We start from the raw sequence: 18304 nt of genomic DNA, 5'->3' as shown, positions 1-18304 counted from the left end.
ACCATGGCTAAGGGCTGTGCTTAGTCACGACGCAACACAGAGTGCCTGGATACAGCCCTTAGCCGTTGTATATTGGCTATATACACACCACAAACCCCCAAGGTGCCTTATTGCTATTATAAACTGTTTAACGTGATTAGAGCAGTAAAAATGAACATTTTATCATACCAGTGGTATATGGTCTGATATTCCACAGCTGTCAGCCAATCAGCACTCAAACCACCCAATTCATGATGCATATTGTTGCCATGTGAAGAGGTTATCACCACAAAAAAAAACAGTGTCTGCTTAGTTGATTAACTGTTGGATGGCAGAAGTGTTTTATTGAGTATTTTAATTATTGAAAAATAGTAATCATTGAATCAAGGGAAACAGCACTTTAAACATAAGAAATTTTATTGACATGTTTCTGTACAGACAAGAAATGACAGAGATGACAAAACAAAACAGACAGATCATGGAACACTGGAAAGGTTGAGACTGACATGTCAGTGAATACAGCTTGGAAGAGCACAATTACACAAACATTTAGGCCAGCTCCTCTTCTCCCTCCTCCTCAAACTCTCCCTCCTCCTCAGCGGTGGCGTCCTGGTACTGCTGGTACTCAGACACCAGGTCGTTCATGTTGCTCTCAGCCTCAGTGAACTCCATCTCATCCATACCCTCACCTGTGTACCAATGGAGGAAAGCCTTACGCCTGAACATGGCTGTGAACTGCTCGGAGATACGCTTGAACAGCTCCTGGATGGCTGTGCTGTTGCCAATGAAGGTGGCGGCCATCTTGAGGCCACGGGGGGGAATGTCGCAGACGGCGGTCTTGACATTGTTGGGGATCCATTCAACGAAGTAGCTGCTGTTCTTGTTCTGCACGTTCAGCATCTGCTCGTCCACCTCCTTCATGGACATGCGTCCACGGAAGATGGCAGCCACTGTAAGGTAGCGTCCGTGGCGGGGGTCGCAGGCGGCCATCATGTTCTTGGCATCGAACATCTGCTGGGTGAGCTCGGGAACAGTGAGGGAGCGGTACTGCTGGCTTCCCCTGCTTGTGAGGGGGGCAAAGCCGGGCATGAAGAAGTGGAGACGGGGGAATGGCACCATGTTGACGGCCAGCTTGCGGAGGTCAGCATTCAGCTGTCCTGGGAATCGCAGGCAGGTTGTGACGCCGCTCATTGTGGCCGACACCAGGTGGTTTAGGTCGCCGTAGGAGGGAGTAGTGAGTTTCAGGGTACGGAAGCAGATGTCGTAGAGAGCCTCGTTGTCAATACAGAAGGTCTCGTCAGTGTTTTCCACTAGCTGGTGGACTGACAGGGTGGCATTGTAGGGCTCCACCACAGTGTCTGATACTTTGGGTGAGGGCACCACGCTGAAGGTGTTCATGATGCGGTCGGGGTACTCTTCACGGATCTTGCTGATGAGCAGGGTGCCCATCCCAGAGCCAGTTCCACCTCCCAGGGAGTGGGTGAGCTGGAAGCCCTGTAGACAGTCACAGCTCTCTGCCTCCTTCCTCACAACATCCAGGACTGAGTCCACCAGTTCAGCTCCCTCTGTGTAGTGGCCTTTGGCCCAGTTGTTTCCAGCACCACTCTGGCCTGCAAAATAAGAGATTTGTAAATCATCTCTCCTTTCTTTGGTGACATTATCTACAGTATCTTGTGTCAGATTCATAAAGTAAAATACGAAGCAAAGGGACCTACCGAACACAAAGTTGTCAGGTCTGAAGATCTGGCCGAAGGGTCCGGATCTCACAGAGTCCATGGTCCCTGGCTCCAAGTCGACAAGTACAGCGCGGGGCACGTATTTACCACCTAGACAACCATGAGGCAAAGGTAAATGTCAGAACCACACATGTAATAAATTGAGAAGTATAATAGAATGTAATGAATGTGGTGATAAATTAGACAAACAAGGCTTACCTGAGGCTTCATTGTAGTACACGTTAATCCTATCTAGCTGGAGGTCACTGTCCCCATGGTATGTACCAGTTGGGTCAATGCCATGCTCGTCACTGATCACCTCCCAGAACTGCAAGAGGAGCATTAGGTTTAAGTCTACAGCGCACAATATTAGGTAAGCTAATATGTCATTCAAAGTGGGATCCATTCATCAAATGCATGTAAACAATAAATACCATTACACTGGTAGGCCTATGCCATTATTACATCGGTTCAATATTCTCAGTTGATCACCTCATTGGATCAAATCTACTTTATTGGATTGAACGTTAGATAGGCCTACATACGTTTATGAGTTAGGCATCTGGAATGAAAACCTCCCTCCTATACAATTCCGCGCGCGCGGCATGACCTCCGATTGGCTGAAACCCATCAGTTATGGTTTTGAAATTCTCAAATACGTCACTTGCTGAAACACAGCCCACATCCGCCAGAAAAACGGGCGGAGCATGCGCTCAATGAATCGAAAAAAGTGTAGGCCATAATGTATCGTTGAACAAATGTCCAATTCTTTCCTTTTTTGGGGGGGGGGGTAAGAATTCTTATGTATATTAAGACAACCGAATTGTTTTCACTACTGAAGGGATTAGTTGTAATATGGCCATGTTATTTGGCATCTGAACTACTTCCCATTTTGCGCATTGCAGTAGGTCGGGTAAATTATGGTAATCCATAGGCCCACCTAAATTCATATTTAATCGATCATTTTGATATCGTTAAGAAATGGCATTTAATTTTTTTTTTGTATGAATACCCATTCTCATGTATATTGACTTACTCGCCAGTACAGTGTCAAGATTATTTCGAGACCAAATAAAACCGGTCGAATAAAAATATACAGAAGTGCATAACACCAAAACTCTTTTCATTTGTACACAACAAACAAACCAATCAATAGGTTAGGAATATAATTAACAGTAATTTTCATTAACAATACAGTTCTTTGGGTGTGGTTAACTGGACACTCATACAAAGAACCGGCGATTTTACGCATGCCTATTTATCGCACAAGTTGCACCAAATTCATTAAAAAGAAAATTGTACAAACCTTAGCTCCGATCTGGTTTCCACACTGTCCAGCCTGAAGATGCACAATTTCCCTCATTTTTACTTTGACTGTAGAACAACTCTTATGCGAATAAAAACCAGTTCTATCCGTTCTTAGACTGCGCTGAAAGAATGTGCTACCTCACTATATAAGAAGAACTTTGTGCCCTCCCCTTATATTCCATGTCACCAAATCTGAAACATTTATTGGCTAACGCTTATTAGACCCAGTTATTGACACACTTCTACACCAATCATATTCATACAGAATGATTTTCGTTGGCCTGTTCTTTCTGTCATTCAAACTGAACGCAAACGTGTGATTCTCACATAATCTTGAAGATTTGTCCTACTTCCTTTATGCCGGCGAAAATCTGATCTCCTTTTAAACTATAATTTCTAACTATATTTTGTACAATAAACCGCACAGATTCCATGATTAAGAGAGGCATCCGTTAACTCCAAAAAAATACGTGAAACGTTTTCACCTTAAATGGTAAAACTACGAAATACCTCACCAATTTATTCCACGTCCACGTGGCTCATTGTTACTTTGTAACCATTCCTGGCATTATTATTTTGCTTCGTGGTGGTAAAAGGCAACTATTTCGTCTTAAGATGTACATTTTGTTATAGAAAATGTGTCCAACTAAATATTATATGTGTTCTGCCAAGAAAGGGATCTAATATGTTATCGAACAGATGTCAGTTATTTTGTGATCTAATATAATAATCTAAATGTAAAAAGTTACAGCCTGTGGCACCAGGCCGGAAACATTCGATGAGATTATAGTTACCCAGAGTCATTTATATCCCCAATTCTCAGTGTTATTGTTGTTACATATTTCTGATTATGGGCGACTCCCTTTTTGCGCATTGTTAAACATGGCTGCCTGGGCTGTGTCAGGTGCGACACACAGACATCTTGGCTGCTGCTCCTTTCCCCTTAAAGACCACAGTGAGAACTTCATCACAGGATTATCATACATAAAGCTAGAAGAAATCCTGCATTTACATAGCCTATTATTTGGAATTAATCCATGTCTGATAATATAATGTGTCTCTATGCACATGCCAATGGCAGACTCTGACCTGTGAACCAAAGTATCCGGCTCCTTAGTATGTATTACTGTTCACAAGATAGTCTAGTCATAAAGTGACAGACAGTCCAGTAAAATGTTTAAGATGCCATGTTAAATTGTATAAATCATTGTATTGGCAAAGTCTCAATTATATAATATTAAACAACAGGTACATGGTGGAATGAAACAGCTCAAATCCAGTTTAGCATACACTATCGATCTCAACACCCCAGGGAGACAGCCACAGTCTGGAAGGAGGAACAGAACTGGGAGGGGTGCAGCAACAGGAGAGAGATAGTGGGCTTGGGAAGGGTGCAGTGCATGGCTGAGTCAGTGCTGGAATTAGGGCAGGGGGGCTTATTAATAGTTAAACTGTGTGCCAGGGGGAGAATGCGTCCGTGACGCCAGCACTCATCAACTGCATGGGCACAGAGCTGTGCGTTGGAGGACAGAGGAGAGACACCCTGTTTCTTTGTTAGTTATGAACGATATCCATTGAGCAGACCTTGATAGAGGACCTAGTTTGATGATAAAGGCCCACTTACAGCTCTTACCACTGTATGCATCACATGCATTTTCATGTAGATTAAGCCTTGAGATGGTTTGGGATGAGTTGGACCGCGGAGTGAAGGAAAAGCAGCCAACAAATGCTCAGCATATGTGGGAACACCTCCTTCAAGAATGTTGGAAAAGCATTCCTCATGAAGCTGGTTGAGAGAATTTTTTTATTTTATCTTTATTTAACTAGGCACGTCAGTTAAGAACAAATTCTTATTTACAATGACGGCCTAGGAACAGAACTGCCTTGTTCAGGGGCAGAATGACAGATTTTTTTATTTTGTCAGCTCGGGGATTCGCTCTAGCAACCTTTCGGTTACTGGCCCAATGCTCTATCCACTAGGCTACCTGTGCCAAGAGTGTGCAAAGCTGTCATCAAGGCAAAGGGTGGCTAATTTGAAGAATCTGAAATATATATATTTTTTAACAAGTTTTGGTTACTGCATTATTCCATGTGTGTTATTTCATAGTTTTGATGTCTTCACTATCATTCTACAATGTAGAAAATAGTACATAGTATGCAGAATACTAGCCTAGACATATGCCTATGACTGCAGGCGCTGTTCAGTTGGGCTGGTGGCAAATATGACCAACATTTAATCCGAATCTCAACCACAGTGTACTTTCAACGAAAGTTTCATGGCCCCCTCCATTCTTCATACCCTGTAGTGGCCACAGTCACAGAGGACAGGGCACAGTCAGCTGGGTGTGTTAATAGTAACAAGGGGAAAACGGTGGGGCTTTCTTTGTTGGGGCTGACAGAAGAAGAGGAGAGACAAAAGTAATCAGTCACAAAGGCATTTCCATGAATAACATTCTACACAGTGGTAGCAGCTCATTATGGTTTCACACAATACTTCTCCCATACCATCCTCTGTCTGTCACTCATATTATCCCCATTCTAGTTCTGTCTCAACCTAGCCTGTATCTTAGCCTTAGCTTCAATCTCAGTTAAAAGTAGCAGACAGAAAAGGGATGGGCCTATCCAACAATAGACAGCCTCAAGACAGGACTGCGGGAGTGACATTTCCTTTTCATCCAACCCATTTTTATCCCTCTGCAGTTGCTACTGCTCTGCAGTAAATTCATTATTCATCTGTTTGGAGCGGAATAGAATCTGACTGTACCCTGTGTGGTGTGATGTCATTTGATGTGAGGCTGACAACAAGCTGAGTGTATCTGCTGTACATCCGCATAAAAGCCCCTCCGAGTCGAAGGGAGGGTATTTGCTGGCCTCTTTGTGGACTTAGGTAGCAATTTTCTCAAATTTGGCCATAATGATACCTCATTATCTGCTCACGGTAACATACAGCCTGGCTGTCTCACTAGACTAGAGCTCCCCAGAAGGTTGATGGTTAAATTGCCTTGTCCTGACTCTGCATCTTTCCTGCATCTCCCCACCCTCTGCAGTATTGCACCCTATCCTCTCTGTAGACTGCCAGATAGTGTTGCAGTGGTACATTATGCTACACCCATAGCAAAAGGATTAGAACACTGTAGATATAACAGAATCCGTGTTATATCTTTATTACTACATTATTCTCAGGGTAGTGTGAGAAAGCGGTAGACAGAGCTCCACATCCACATTGTTTGCTCTTGTAATTGATCATCATAACAAAGAGACCATGACCATGCAAAAAAAGACTCCCCGGCAGAATGCAAATGCTAGCCAGCCTACAATAGTTGCAGTCGGAATGTCATGTTGCTATCCAAGCACTGCGTCCTGACCGTTTTCTACCAGTGTAGAACACGTACACACAAGGCAATTTATAAATGGATGCTGATTTGCTACAGGTTGACAGTGGACACTTGCCACGCCCAGTCTGCCCAGCTTCAAGAGTTAGCCAGCATATTGGTACAGACAGAAGGTTACTTGCTACAAGAGGGTTCTCCAAACAGTTATTTGGGTGACATTTAGTAGTCTAAAACCAAAAATCAGAGGTGGTCTGCCCTGGCCTGCACTATACACTAGAAGTGTGGGTGGAATGGGGGGTGGGACTAATATTACAGGGCAGGTGTTGGACAGGAACAGCTGTGTCTCACAGTTATCATGTACTGCACCTTTGTCTCATGTCTGCACTGATTGGTTGAGGGACGATCGTCGCGTAGGAGTGACGCCATCTGACGTGAGGCAGTGGTACTGTACATTATGTCTACTGAGGGACCCCAATGATTCAGCCACAACTTTCCTCAGTATTTACATTCACTCTGAGATGCTGTTACAGTAAATAGATGTCTGATCCCTATCTCTAAGTGTAGTAAACTGTATCACCATATCTGTCCTTAATACAGCATAACAATCTGTGAGTGAATGGGGGAGTTTCATTATTGTAAGAGAGAGGAAGGGGGAGGGAGGGCACTCCTTCAATGGTGGGAGAGTAGGCTAGGCTGCAGTATGAATAATGGAACAGTGCCCAGACGCAGAGAGGGAATGCATCCTTCTTCCATTGATTTTACAGAGATTGGCCATGCATGCTTGCCTTTAACTGTGCTTCTTTATCTGTCTCCATAGCTGGTCCCCTGGGAGAACAGTCAGTCAGGAAGCACAGCTGATGCTAATGCTGCCGGACATTCAGCTCCAGACTATGCAGCACATCCACTGAGCTTACTGATGATGATGATGATACGTACTCAGAGAACATAGTCAGCTGTGGCGCGGGGAAGTCCAGCCCTCCACTATGACACTTACCAAAACAGGCTTACCAAAAAATCACATTACAGACAATATACTTTGCTGGTTATCGGACTGACTGAGTGGGATGGTGGCTGAGATGGAAGGTAATGGGTGTGATTGAGGATGAGCCGGTACACTGGATCAATCTGGATTTATAACCTGGAGGGTGCTAATGTAATACTGCTGCATCTGGGATTTTGAGATTAGATTTCCCAAAGACAATGAAAATACATATTTTCATGACCTCTTGTAATAAATATTGGCCCACTAGAGGGCCCTCAGAAAAAGCCTCATATCTGATGTATGTACAATAGGTTGTGCCGAGCAGATGTTGAGATGGTTCAAATCATTTTGATCAATACTGTCCATTCATTAATAAATCAATTGCATGTGGGCTCTTTCAAGTCAATCTTTAATCAAATTAATGTAGTCTCCCCATCAAATGTATTTTTCTCTATGGCATTTTTTCTCTTTTCTAAGGGCAGAGATTATCTCCAAATGGTTTAAATGAGCTCTGTGGTAGTGACATAGATTTGAATCACTCAATCAATGATTTCAATAAATAAATATTGCCTACCATTTATAGTGTTTATTGAAGCATATTGGACACAACTACATTCACCCAAAAGAAAAAAATCTCTGGGATAGTTTACAAACATATACTCATTTGGTGTGATGATCTCTTTCAGAGGCCTGCCACTGGAGGCAGCTGCTAAGCAGTCCATTGTGTGTCGACTCCAAACCCCTCCCTTATTCCACACCCACTCCCAACACTCCCTGAGAGCAATCACATACCAACCTACTGCCATTTACTGCCATCTACTGCCATCTTCTGGCTGTATTGGAAACCATGGCTGTTTATGGATTATTGGAAAAAGACATCCCAGCACACTGGCATTCTTGTATGGGTGTATGGATTCATCAAAACAAATCCTAGGTTTGTTAAAAATCACGATGAGAAAGTTGAAAAGCATGTAGGAACGCCATTGTGTTGGACTTTCTTTGTTTAATATTGAGTTATTTTCTCTGTGTACCTGAAGCAGTAGAAGATGTCTGTTAACAATCCTCCTCTTTCATTAGCTTGACTATGCAAGTGTCCCAGATATGGCTCATTGAAAGCAGAACAGACCATGAGTATGAGCATGCAGGATCATTTGAATATGTTAGATGTAGGGTTTTACACCCCGTTTATCTGAGCGCAGATCGTCCCTGTTGCCTAGTGACTGTCATCTAGCTTTTCAATGAACAAAAGTCCAACTGTCCCAACAGTGAATATTGTATGTTTAGCTTACGAAAACATTACAATTCAACACGGATGTCTTGTAAAGCAAAAGCAAAACTTTATTTTTCATTTAAAATACATTAAACCGTACATCTTTCTTACAGTGAAGGTGATTGGGTTATTTGTGTCGATTGGTAAGCCTGTTACGGAGTGAAGCAGCTGCAGACCAATATGACCAACGATGAGGGTCCGTCGACATGCAGACAGGAGAAGGCTGATCACTATGGCTCCTTTAGCACAGTGCATGTTGCCTGGGAGCGAGGTGGTTGGGTAGAGGTGTCTGAACCAGAGGTGTTCTTCTCGCCACCACCTAACAATGCACAGCCTTTTATTACACTGGAAAGAGACAACAGAGAATGGTGAAGCATGAGCCTGCTGACATGAGGGGTTAGTAAACTGGGGTAACGTGCAAGAGCAGCATGTACTGTATACCAACACTGTACCCCATGACACTCCAGTTACCGTAACAGAACATGACTGGCTTAGTTATCAATTCAGGAGTAAATCATTGATTTTGAATAGACAATCAGTTACCTTCAGGGAGGACGTTATCTATAAAGTATCCCTCCATGTTCATGTTTCCTGCTGGGTTGTACTGGCCTACCACAAAGACAGTCTCGCCATTAATCCCCAGGCCCACCCCCACCTCAGTACTCTCCTTCCACACCACCTGGGTGAAATGGCCTATTGGAGAAATGCCACAATACATAAGGTTATGATTAAAGCGGCCTCTCTGGGTCTTGGCTTTGTTATATCCAATATGGTTGAAAGCTTTCTGTTTAAGTTCGACATAATTTGCGTTCTGAACACGTGATCTCAAACCACACATTTTCCAGAAAGATGTGTAAAGCAGTGTACTAGTGTCTGAGGCGAATCCAGGTTCGCTGAAGTTGTAGTCTTTGATCTCGCTGTACCAGTTGTCGACAGCCTCCTTCCCTAAAACATGCAGTCAGGTACAAATGTAAGGACCCCTCCTACTTGACATGGCAAATACACACGGTAATCTGAATGAGTATTAGCACATCTACGGCGAGAGTACTAGTATCAAAGACCCATGAGCCGTCAAATTCTAAAACCCAACTTGACAGTGTCAAAGTGAATTATTGTAACCCACCCGTTAGAGTATTGGGGGCAGAGCTCCATGTGTAGTAGAGGTTCTCTCCATTGTTCGTGTTGCTGTGCTGCATGGTATTGATTGCTACCAAGTGGTCAGCCCATTCCTGAGCAGAGTTGCACAGGTCTCTGCTCAGGGTCAGTTCGGGGGTGCCATGCTTTCTCCTATATGCATTGTGGGTATCCAGAAACTCCTGTTCAAAGCTCGCACCTAATAAAATATGCCAATTTAGATGCCACTTTTTCTCTTTTTTTTAAAGGATACTTAGCTAAATACAGGGACATATTTTGAATTCATATATTTATATTTATTTATTCAGCAATATTTTTTAGTTATTTTGTCAGAATTTTGGAATTACACAGTCACCATAGACATCTTTCTTGAATATAGACCAGTGTAGAACGCGGCAAATACTGACCTCCCATATTGCTTTTTATGTGTTAAGAGCTGCAAGACAAAAGTAGGTATGGTAAGACTCATTCAGCTGAAGAACACAAAAAAAAAGAATAATAAGGTTTTAATTCTGTGTATAATTCCATTATAAACCTAATTTAATTAATTCCATTATTGGATGTTGACCTGTCAGAGGGATGCTCATAGTAATAATACATGCATTATTCTCTAACTGTATTATCCAAGCACTCACCTGTATATTATGTAGCGGTTGCGGTCTGTCTTCTTTACCTCCTTGTCTCTATATGTTGAGACCGAGAAAGCACTTATATAGTTCAGCTGGATCATCTAAAACTGTATGTAGGACACACCCTCTCTCCTCCCTGTAATTATCTGAAGCATTTTGCATTTTGGTGACATGCAGGGAGGGACCTGCTCTTCCACTATGTTGCTGCTCTTCCACTATGTCCACTATGATGCTGAGAGACCAGAGACATGGCTGTTGATTTCACCGCTGAAACAAAATAGTGAGACAATAATAAGATGTTCTGAGAAGGTTAATGATGTTTAGTGAATGTCCTTGATTCTGCCCCTCCTAATTATTTATATTATTACTTGATGACAGACAAGACAAAGACATTGAACACAGTCTTTGATCAAACCAATAACCAGTTCCTGATGGAATCATGTCTTGTGCTCTTTATTTCTTCTAATCCCTACATAACAAACAGATTAAGAGGCTATTTTACCATTGCTCAATCTAGGTACCACCCTGGTTTATTAACCATTATACAACGGTGTGGGTCTAATCCTGAATGCTGATTGGTTAAAATCGCATTCCAGCCAGTGTCAATTCCACAAGTTACCACCAGCTAATCTATGATGTTAAAATGCCTATTTACTCTGTTCCATCTGACTGCGCAACTGTCTCAGCCCAGCCAGGCAATTTATAAACTTGATCTCCACTATAAAAAGCATCTCGACATTATCTCACATTTCTTTTAGACTAACATTTAATTTTCAACAGTGGAGATTTGTATAAACTTTGCTGTCTGTCTCTCCGACATGTTCAACATTGTTTCAATATTCAAATTCGATCTCCAGCAAACTCATAATAATGAACGTGTCGGGAGTATACAGTTGAAGTCGGAAGTTTACATACACTTAGGTTGGAGTCATTAAAACTTGTTTTTCAACCACTCCCCAAATGTCTTGTTAACAAACTATAGTTTTGGCAAGTCGAATAGGACATCTACTTTGTGCATGAGACAAGTAAGTTTTCCAACAATTGTTTACAGACAGATTATTTCACTTATAATTCACTGTATCACAATTCCAGTGGGTCAGAAGTTTACTTACACTAAGTTGACTGTGCCTTTAAACAGCTTGGAATACTCCAGAAAATGATGTCATGGTTTTAGAAGCTTCTGATAATTGATCATTTGAGTCAATTGGAGGTGTACGTGTGGATGTATTTCAAGGCCTACCTTCAAACTCAGTGCCTCTTTGCTTGACATCATGGGAAAATCAAAAGAAATCAGCCAAGACCTCAGAAAAAATTGTAGACCTCCACAAGTCTGGTTCATCCTTGGGAGCAATTTCCAAACGCCTGAAGGTACCACGTTCATCTGTACAAGCAATAGTACGCAAGTAGGAACACAATGGGATCACGCAGCCGTCATACCCCTCAGGAAGGAGACGCATTCTGTCTCCTAGAGTGCAAATCAATCCCTGAACAACAGCAAAGGACCTTGTGAAGATGCTGGAGGAAACAAGTACAAAAGTATCTATATCCACAGTAAAACAAGTCCTATATCGACACAACCTGAAAGGCCGCCCAGCAAAGAAGAAGCCACTGCTCCAAAACTACCATAAAAAAACAGACTATGGTTTGCAACTGCACATGAAGACAAAGATTGTACTTTTTGGAGAAATGTTCTCTGCTCTGATGAAACAAACATAGAACTGTTTGGCCATTATGACCATCGTTATGTTTGGAGGAAAATGGGGGAGGCTTGCAAGCCGAGGAACACCAACCCAACCATGAAGCACGGGGGTGGCAGCATCATGCTGTGGGGGTGCTTTGCTGCAGGAGGGACTGGTGCACGTCATAAAATAGATGGCATCGTGAGGATGGAAAATTATATGGATATTTTGAAGCAACATCTCAAGACATCAGTCAAGAAGTTAAAGCTTGGTTGCAAATGGGTCTTCCAAATGGACAGTGACCCCAAGCATACTTCCAAAGTTGTGGCAAAATGGCTTAAGGACAACAAAGTCAAGGTATTGGAGTGGCCATCACAAAGACCTGACCTCAATCCAATAGAACATTTGTGGGCAGAACTGAAAAAGTGTGTGCGAGCAAGGAGGCCTACAAACCTGACTCAGTTACACCAGCTCTGTCAGGAGGAATTGGCCAAAATTCACCCAACTTATTGTGGGGAGCTTGTGGAAGGCTACACGAAACGTTTGACCCAAGTTAAACAATTTAAAGGCAATGCTACCAAATACTTATTGAGTGTATGTAAACTTCTGACCCACTGGGAATGTGATGAAAGAAATTAAAGCTGAAATAAATCATTCTCTGTACTATTATTCTGACACTTCACATTCTTAAAATAAAGTGGTGATCCTAACTGACCTAAGACACAGAATATTTACTTGGATTAAATGTCAGGAATTGTGAAAAACTGAGTTTAAATGTATTTGGCTAATTTGTATGTAAACTTCCGACTTCAACTGTGTATACAAAGAAATGTCAATTGAAAAAAGGTCAAACGAAACGATGTGCAGTTAGTTTGCAGTTTTGAGTTGTGTTGTTGGCTAGCTCCTCTGAGTGTCCTGACGAGACAGCACATTTTCTATGGATGTTTTCAAATAAATGTCACTAGAAAACAGCTTAAACATATGCAAATGCAGCTACTTTGTTGTTATTCTGGCTGCACTGGCTGCACTTGACCGTAAGTTAGCCGTAGTTTGCTAGCTAGCAAGCAAGGGATAAGAACATTGCCAGCCAATATGGCAATGGAACATTTAGAACGAACAACTGGGTCGCGTCCATAGCTACAGAACAAAAAGAATGAACAACTGGGTCACGTCTCTGGCAACCGAACCAATAGAACGACAAACTAGCCGGCTTGGGTAGCAATCCAAGATTTGTTGTGGGACAATATCTTGTGGAAGGATGAAATAGCATGAATAAATTCATAAAAACAACGCCTAATATATCCTAATAATCTCAGCAAAAAAAGAAACGGCCCTTTTTCAGGAACCTGTCTTTCAAAGATAATTCATAAAAGTTCAAATAACTTCACAGATCTTCATTGTAAAGGATTTAAACACTGTTTCCCATGCTTGCTCAATGAACCATAAACAATTAATGAACATGCACCTGTGGAACGGTCGTTAAGACACTAATAGCTTACAGACGTTAGGCAATTAAGGTCACAGTTATGAACTTAGGACACTAAAGATGCCTTTCTACTGACTCCAAAAGAAAACACCAAAAGAAAGATGCCCAGGGTCCCTGCTTATCTGCGTGAATGTGCCTTAGGCATGCTGCAAGGAGGCATGAGGACTGCAGATATGGCCAGGGCAATAAATTGCAATGTGAGACGCCTAAGACGCCTAAGACAGTGCTACAGGGAGACAGGACAGACAGCTGATCGTCCTCGCAGTGGCAGACCATGTGTAACAACACCTGCACAGGATCGGTACATCCGAACATCAGGTACAGGTACAGGATGGCAACAACTACCCGAGTTACACCAGGAACGCACAATCCCTCCATCAGTGCTTAGACTGTCCGCAATAGGCTGAGAGAGGCTGGACTGAGGGCTTGTAGGCCTGTTGTAAAGCAGATCCTCACCAGACATCACCGGCAACAACGTCGCCTATGGACACAAACCCACCGTCGCTGGACCAGACAGGACTGGCAAAAAGTGCTCTTCACTGACGAGTCACGTTTTTTTCTCACCAGAGGTGATGGTTGGATTCGTGTTTATCGTCGAAGGAATGAGCGTTACACCGAGGCCTGTACTCTGGAGCGAGATCGATTTGAAGGTGGAGGATCCGTCATGGTCTGGGGCGGTGTGTCACAGCATCATTGGACTGAGCTTGTTGTCATTGCAGGCAATCTCAACACTGTGCGTTACAGGAAAGACATCCTTCTCCCTCATGTGGTACCCTTCCTGCAGGCTCATCCTGACATGACCCTCCAGCATGACAATGCTACCAGCCATACTGCTCGTTCTGTGCGTGATTTCCTTGCAGGTGCCTTGGTGGATGAGTGGGGTGACATCTCACAGCAAGAACTGGCACATCTGGTGCAGTCCATGAGGATGAGATGCACTGCAGTACTTAAAACCTCGCACGAGTCACAAACCCGGATCCGGGATCCCCCCCATCAAAAAAGCTGACTAGCATAGCCTAGCCTAAAGCCACAGGGATATCATATAATAAAATGTTCATGAAATCACAAGTCCAAGACACCAAATGAAAGATACACATCTTGTGAATCCAGCCATCATTTCTGATTTTTAAAATGTTTTACAGGGAAGACACAATATGTATTTCTATTAGCTAACCACCATAGCAAAAGACCACAATTTTTTTCCTGCATAGGTAGCTATCACAAATTCGACCAAATAAAGATATAAATAGTCACTAACCAAGAAACAACTTCATCAGATGACAGTATGATAACATATTTATTGTATAGCATATGTTTTGTTCGAAAAATGTGCATATTTCAGGTATAAATCATAGTTTTACATTGCAGCCACCATCACAACTCTCACCAAAGCAACTAGAATAACTACAGAGAGCAACGTGAATTACCTAAATACTCATCATAAAACATTTATGAAAAATACACAGCGTACAGCAAATGAAAGACAAAGATCTTGTGAATCCAGCCAATATTTCAGATTCTTTAAGTGTTTTACAGCGAAAACACAATTTAGCATTATATTAGCTTACTACAATAGCCAACCACACAGCAGCATTGATTCATGCACGTTAGCGATAGCGAATAAACCAGCAAAAGATATACATTTTTTCACTAACCTTCTCAAAACTTCATCAGATGACAGTCCTATAACATCATATTACACAATACATATATTGTTTGTTCGAAAATGTGCATATTTAGCGGCACAAATCGTGGTTATACAATGAGAATAGTAGCCAAGCTGCCAACAAAATGTCGGGAGAAATCTTGGGAGAGGCACCTAATCTAATCAATAACTAATCATAAACTTGACTAAAAAATACAGGTTGGACAGCAAATGAAAGATACATTAGTTCTTAATGCAACCGCTGTGTTAGATTTTTAAAATTAACGTTACTACGACATACAGCGTGCGCTAAAGCGAGACCGCACCGAAATTAATGGCGGAATAGTAGTGTAACATTTTTCAACAGAACAACGAATTAACATCATAAATAGTTCTTACTTTTTGATGAGCTTCCATCAGAATCTTGTGTAAGTGGTCCTTTGTCCAGAATCATCGTTGCTCGGTTGTAGATTGTCGTCTTCAACTTAGGAATTAGCAGCAAACATTGGCTATGTGGCCCAGACGTGCCCAACTCTTCATAACGCAGCACAAAGAAATATCCGAAAATCGCAATATACTGATATAAACTGATATAACTCGGTTTAAAATAACTACATTATGATGTCTTTAACACCTATATCGAATAAAATCAGAGCCGGATATATCTAAGGCCTATAACGAGAGCTTTTCAGAATGCCATCCTGAGGTCTGCCTTGCGCCATGACGAACGTTGAAAAGAGCGCACCCCCGGTTCCAAGAGCCTTTATATGGCCTCAGATCTGCCTAGCAACACCATTCCAATTCTCACTGCTTACTGACATCTAGGGGAAATCGTATGCAGTGCATGTCGACTCATAGATTACATGCAATTTAATAAACTGACCCTGGAACAGAGCATCGATTTCAGATTTCTCACTTCCTGACAGGAATTTAGCTGCAACTTGAGTTCTGTTTTACTCACAGATATAATTCAAACGGTTTTAGAAACTAGAGAGTGTTTTCTATCCAATAGTAATAATAATATGCATATTGTACGAGCAAGAATTGAGTACGAGGCAGTTTAATTTGGGAACGAATTTTTACAAAGTCGAAATGGCGCCCCCCTATTGACAATAAGTTTTAATGCAGATACTGACTGTTACTTTTGATTTTGAACCCCCCTTTGTTCAGGGACACATTATACCATTTCTGTTGGTCACATGTCTCTGGAACTTTCTCAGTTTATGTCTCAGTTGTTGAATCTTGTCATGTTCATACAGATATTTACACATGTTAAGTTTGCTGAAAATAAACGCAGTTGACAGTGAGATGATGTTTCTTTTTTTGCTGAGTTCATATCTTATAAACACTGGCTTCTCTGGCATTAGCACTTAATTATACATACCAACACATTTGCCAATTGGAATGATGGTAAACTGTTCTAACCCAGGTCTACCCAGGTCTCATAAGATGGCTGGTAAAAGTCCTGTGTAAGGTCATAATGTTTGGTTCAGTTACCACATATTTGCTTGCCTCACAACACATGTCTCATGATGACAGTATTCAAAGCAGCTGATTACATATCCATGGTTTATCCATGACAGACAGGTCAGTTATATAACATAAGCTAAAGTGGGGTTATCCGAGGATGGCCACGTTTACAAGGCCCTATAGACTGATTTGCATGAAGTAGGCTGATCGTTGTGCCCTGTCGTGGGATGTTTCTTAATTGTCATCCTATCTACTAGTCTGGTTTAATCATGAGACCTAGTGGGACAAAGGGTTTGAACCTACACTTACCAAGGAACCTTTTCTGAATGGAAATGATTTAGGCCTGTAAGTAGGTCTGTCAGTTTTTGTACTCCAGGCAACTAACATCAAGTAAGTATCATTATATTGCACCTTAACTTAAATTATATGAATCACACTGTACCTGCCCAAAGCCTAGAATGCCCTCAGGCATGCAAGTAAACAGGCACAAGCATGCATACATGAGCGCCACATACAGTGGTGTCCGATAATATCGGCACCCTTGATAAACATGAGCGAAATTGACTGTTTAACATAAATAATACAAATATTTAGCTCTATTGTATGCTCAAAAATATTTTTATTTAACAAGGCAAGTCAGTTAAGAACACATTTTTATTTACAATGACAGCCTAGGAACAGTGGGTTAACTTGCTTGTTCAGGGGCAGAACCACAGGTTCTTACGTTGTCAGCTTGGGGATTCGATCAAGCAACCTTTCGGATACTGGCCCAACACTCTAACCACTAGGCTACCTGCCGCCCCGAAATATAATTATAATTTTTTACTAATACAATTGCTCAGAGGAAGAGATTTTGTTTAACAAGTAATATTTTCTTTTCGCAAAAAGGTAGAGTTCAAAACGATTGACACCCCTAAAGATTCTTATAGTTAAAGTAGTCAAAAGTTTAGTATTTGGGCCCATATTCCTAGCACACAATGACTACATCAAGGTTGTAACTCTACAAACTTGTTGGATGCATTTGCAGGTCGTTTTGGTTGTGTTTCAGATTATTTTGTGCCCAGTAGAAATTCATGGTAAGTAATGTATTATGTCATTTGGGAGTCAGTTTTATTATAAATAAGAATAGATTATGTTTCTAAACACTTCTACATTCATGTGGATGCTACCATGATTACAGATAATACTGAATGAATCGTGAACAATGATGAATGAGAAAGTTACAGAGGGTGATAGATCATATCCCCAAGACATGTTAACCTCTCACTACTACTGTATCAATAACAGGGGAGGTAAGCATATCTTGGGGGTATGATCTTTGACCCTCTGTAACTTTCTTACTCATCGTTATTCACGATTCATTCAGGATTATCCATAATCATGGTAGTATTCATTAATGTAGAAGTGTTTAGAAACATAATCTATTCTTGCACAATGTGTATCCAATGGCAGGTTGTGAGCATGTTGAGAAACATGTCAGTCTCACAGTTTCATTATCCTTATACAGAACATATGTAGGACAAATCATCAGAAATAGTGGTATTGTAAAGCAGTTGGCTACTATAAAAACGTAGCACGGTGTTGTATGCCATTTCTGCACCATGCAACTTTGTACAAGATCACCTTTGCTATCGCCTGTCTCTCTGCTTGAAATTAATCAGCTTACAGTGTTTCA

General features: G+C 41.7%; 2 protein-coding genes across 3 annotated transcripts; both read right to left on the bottom strand.

The window, feature by feature from the left end:
* Positions 1-378: 378 nt before the first annotated feature.
* LOC139545583 (tubulin beta-1 chain) lies at positions 379-3179 on the bottom strand. Its single transcript, XM_071353530.1, has 4 exons — positions 3001-3179; positions 1914-2022; positions 1695-1805; positions 379-1589 (listed from the first exon to the last, which is right to left on the bottom strand). The coding sequence occupies exons 1-4, from the start codon at positions 3055-3057 to the stop codon at positions 529-531; spliced, it is 1338 nt and encodes a 445-aa protein (XP_071209631.1). The 5' UTR covers positions 3058-3179; the 3' UTR covers positions 379-528.
* Positions 3180-8631: 5452 nt separating this feature from the next.
* LOC139545969 (Golgi-associated plant pathogenesis-related protein 1) lies at positions 8632-10596 on the bottom strand. Of its 2 annotated transcripts, none has more exons than XM_071354236.1 (5): positions 10356-10593; positions 10128-10156; positions 9710-9919; positions 9130-9531; positions 8632-8931 (listed from the first exon to the last, which is right to left on the bottom strand). In XM_071354236.1, exons 2-5 carry the CDS (start codon positions 10132-10134, stop codon positions 8927-8929), a joined length of 624 nt encoding a protein of 207 aa, XP_071210337.1. In that variant the 5' UTR covers positions 10135-10156; positions 10356-10593; the 3' UTR covers positions 8632-8926. The 2 variants fall into 2 exon arrangements, with proteins under 2 accessions (XP_071210337.1, XP_071210338.1); XM_071354237.1 differs by lacking the exon at positions 8632-8931 and having other exon boundaries at positions 9122-9279; positions 9454-9531; positions 10356-10596.
* Positions 10597-18304: the final 7708 nt, after the last annotated feature.

The sequence above is a fragment of the Salvelinus alpinus genome, chromosome 19 (genome assembly GCF_045679555.1).
Source record: "Salvelinus alpinus chromosome 19, SLU_Salpinus.1, whole genome shotgun sequence".
NCBI lineage: Eukaryota > Metazoa > Chordata > Actinopteri > Salmoniformes > Salmonidae > Salvelinus > Salvelinus alpinus.
This window is presented reverse-complemented; position numbering and strand designations above follow the sequence as displayed.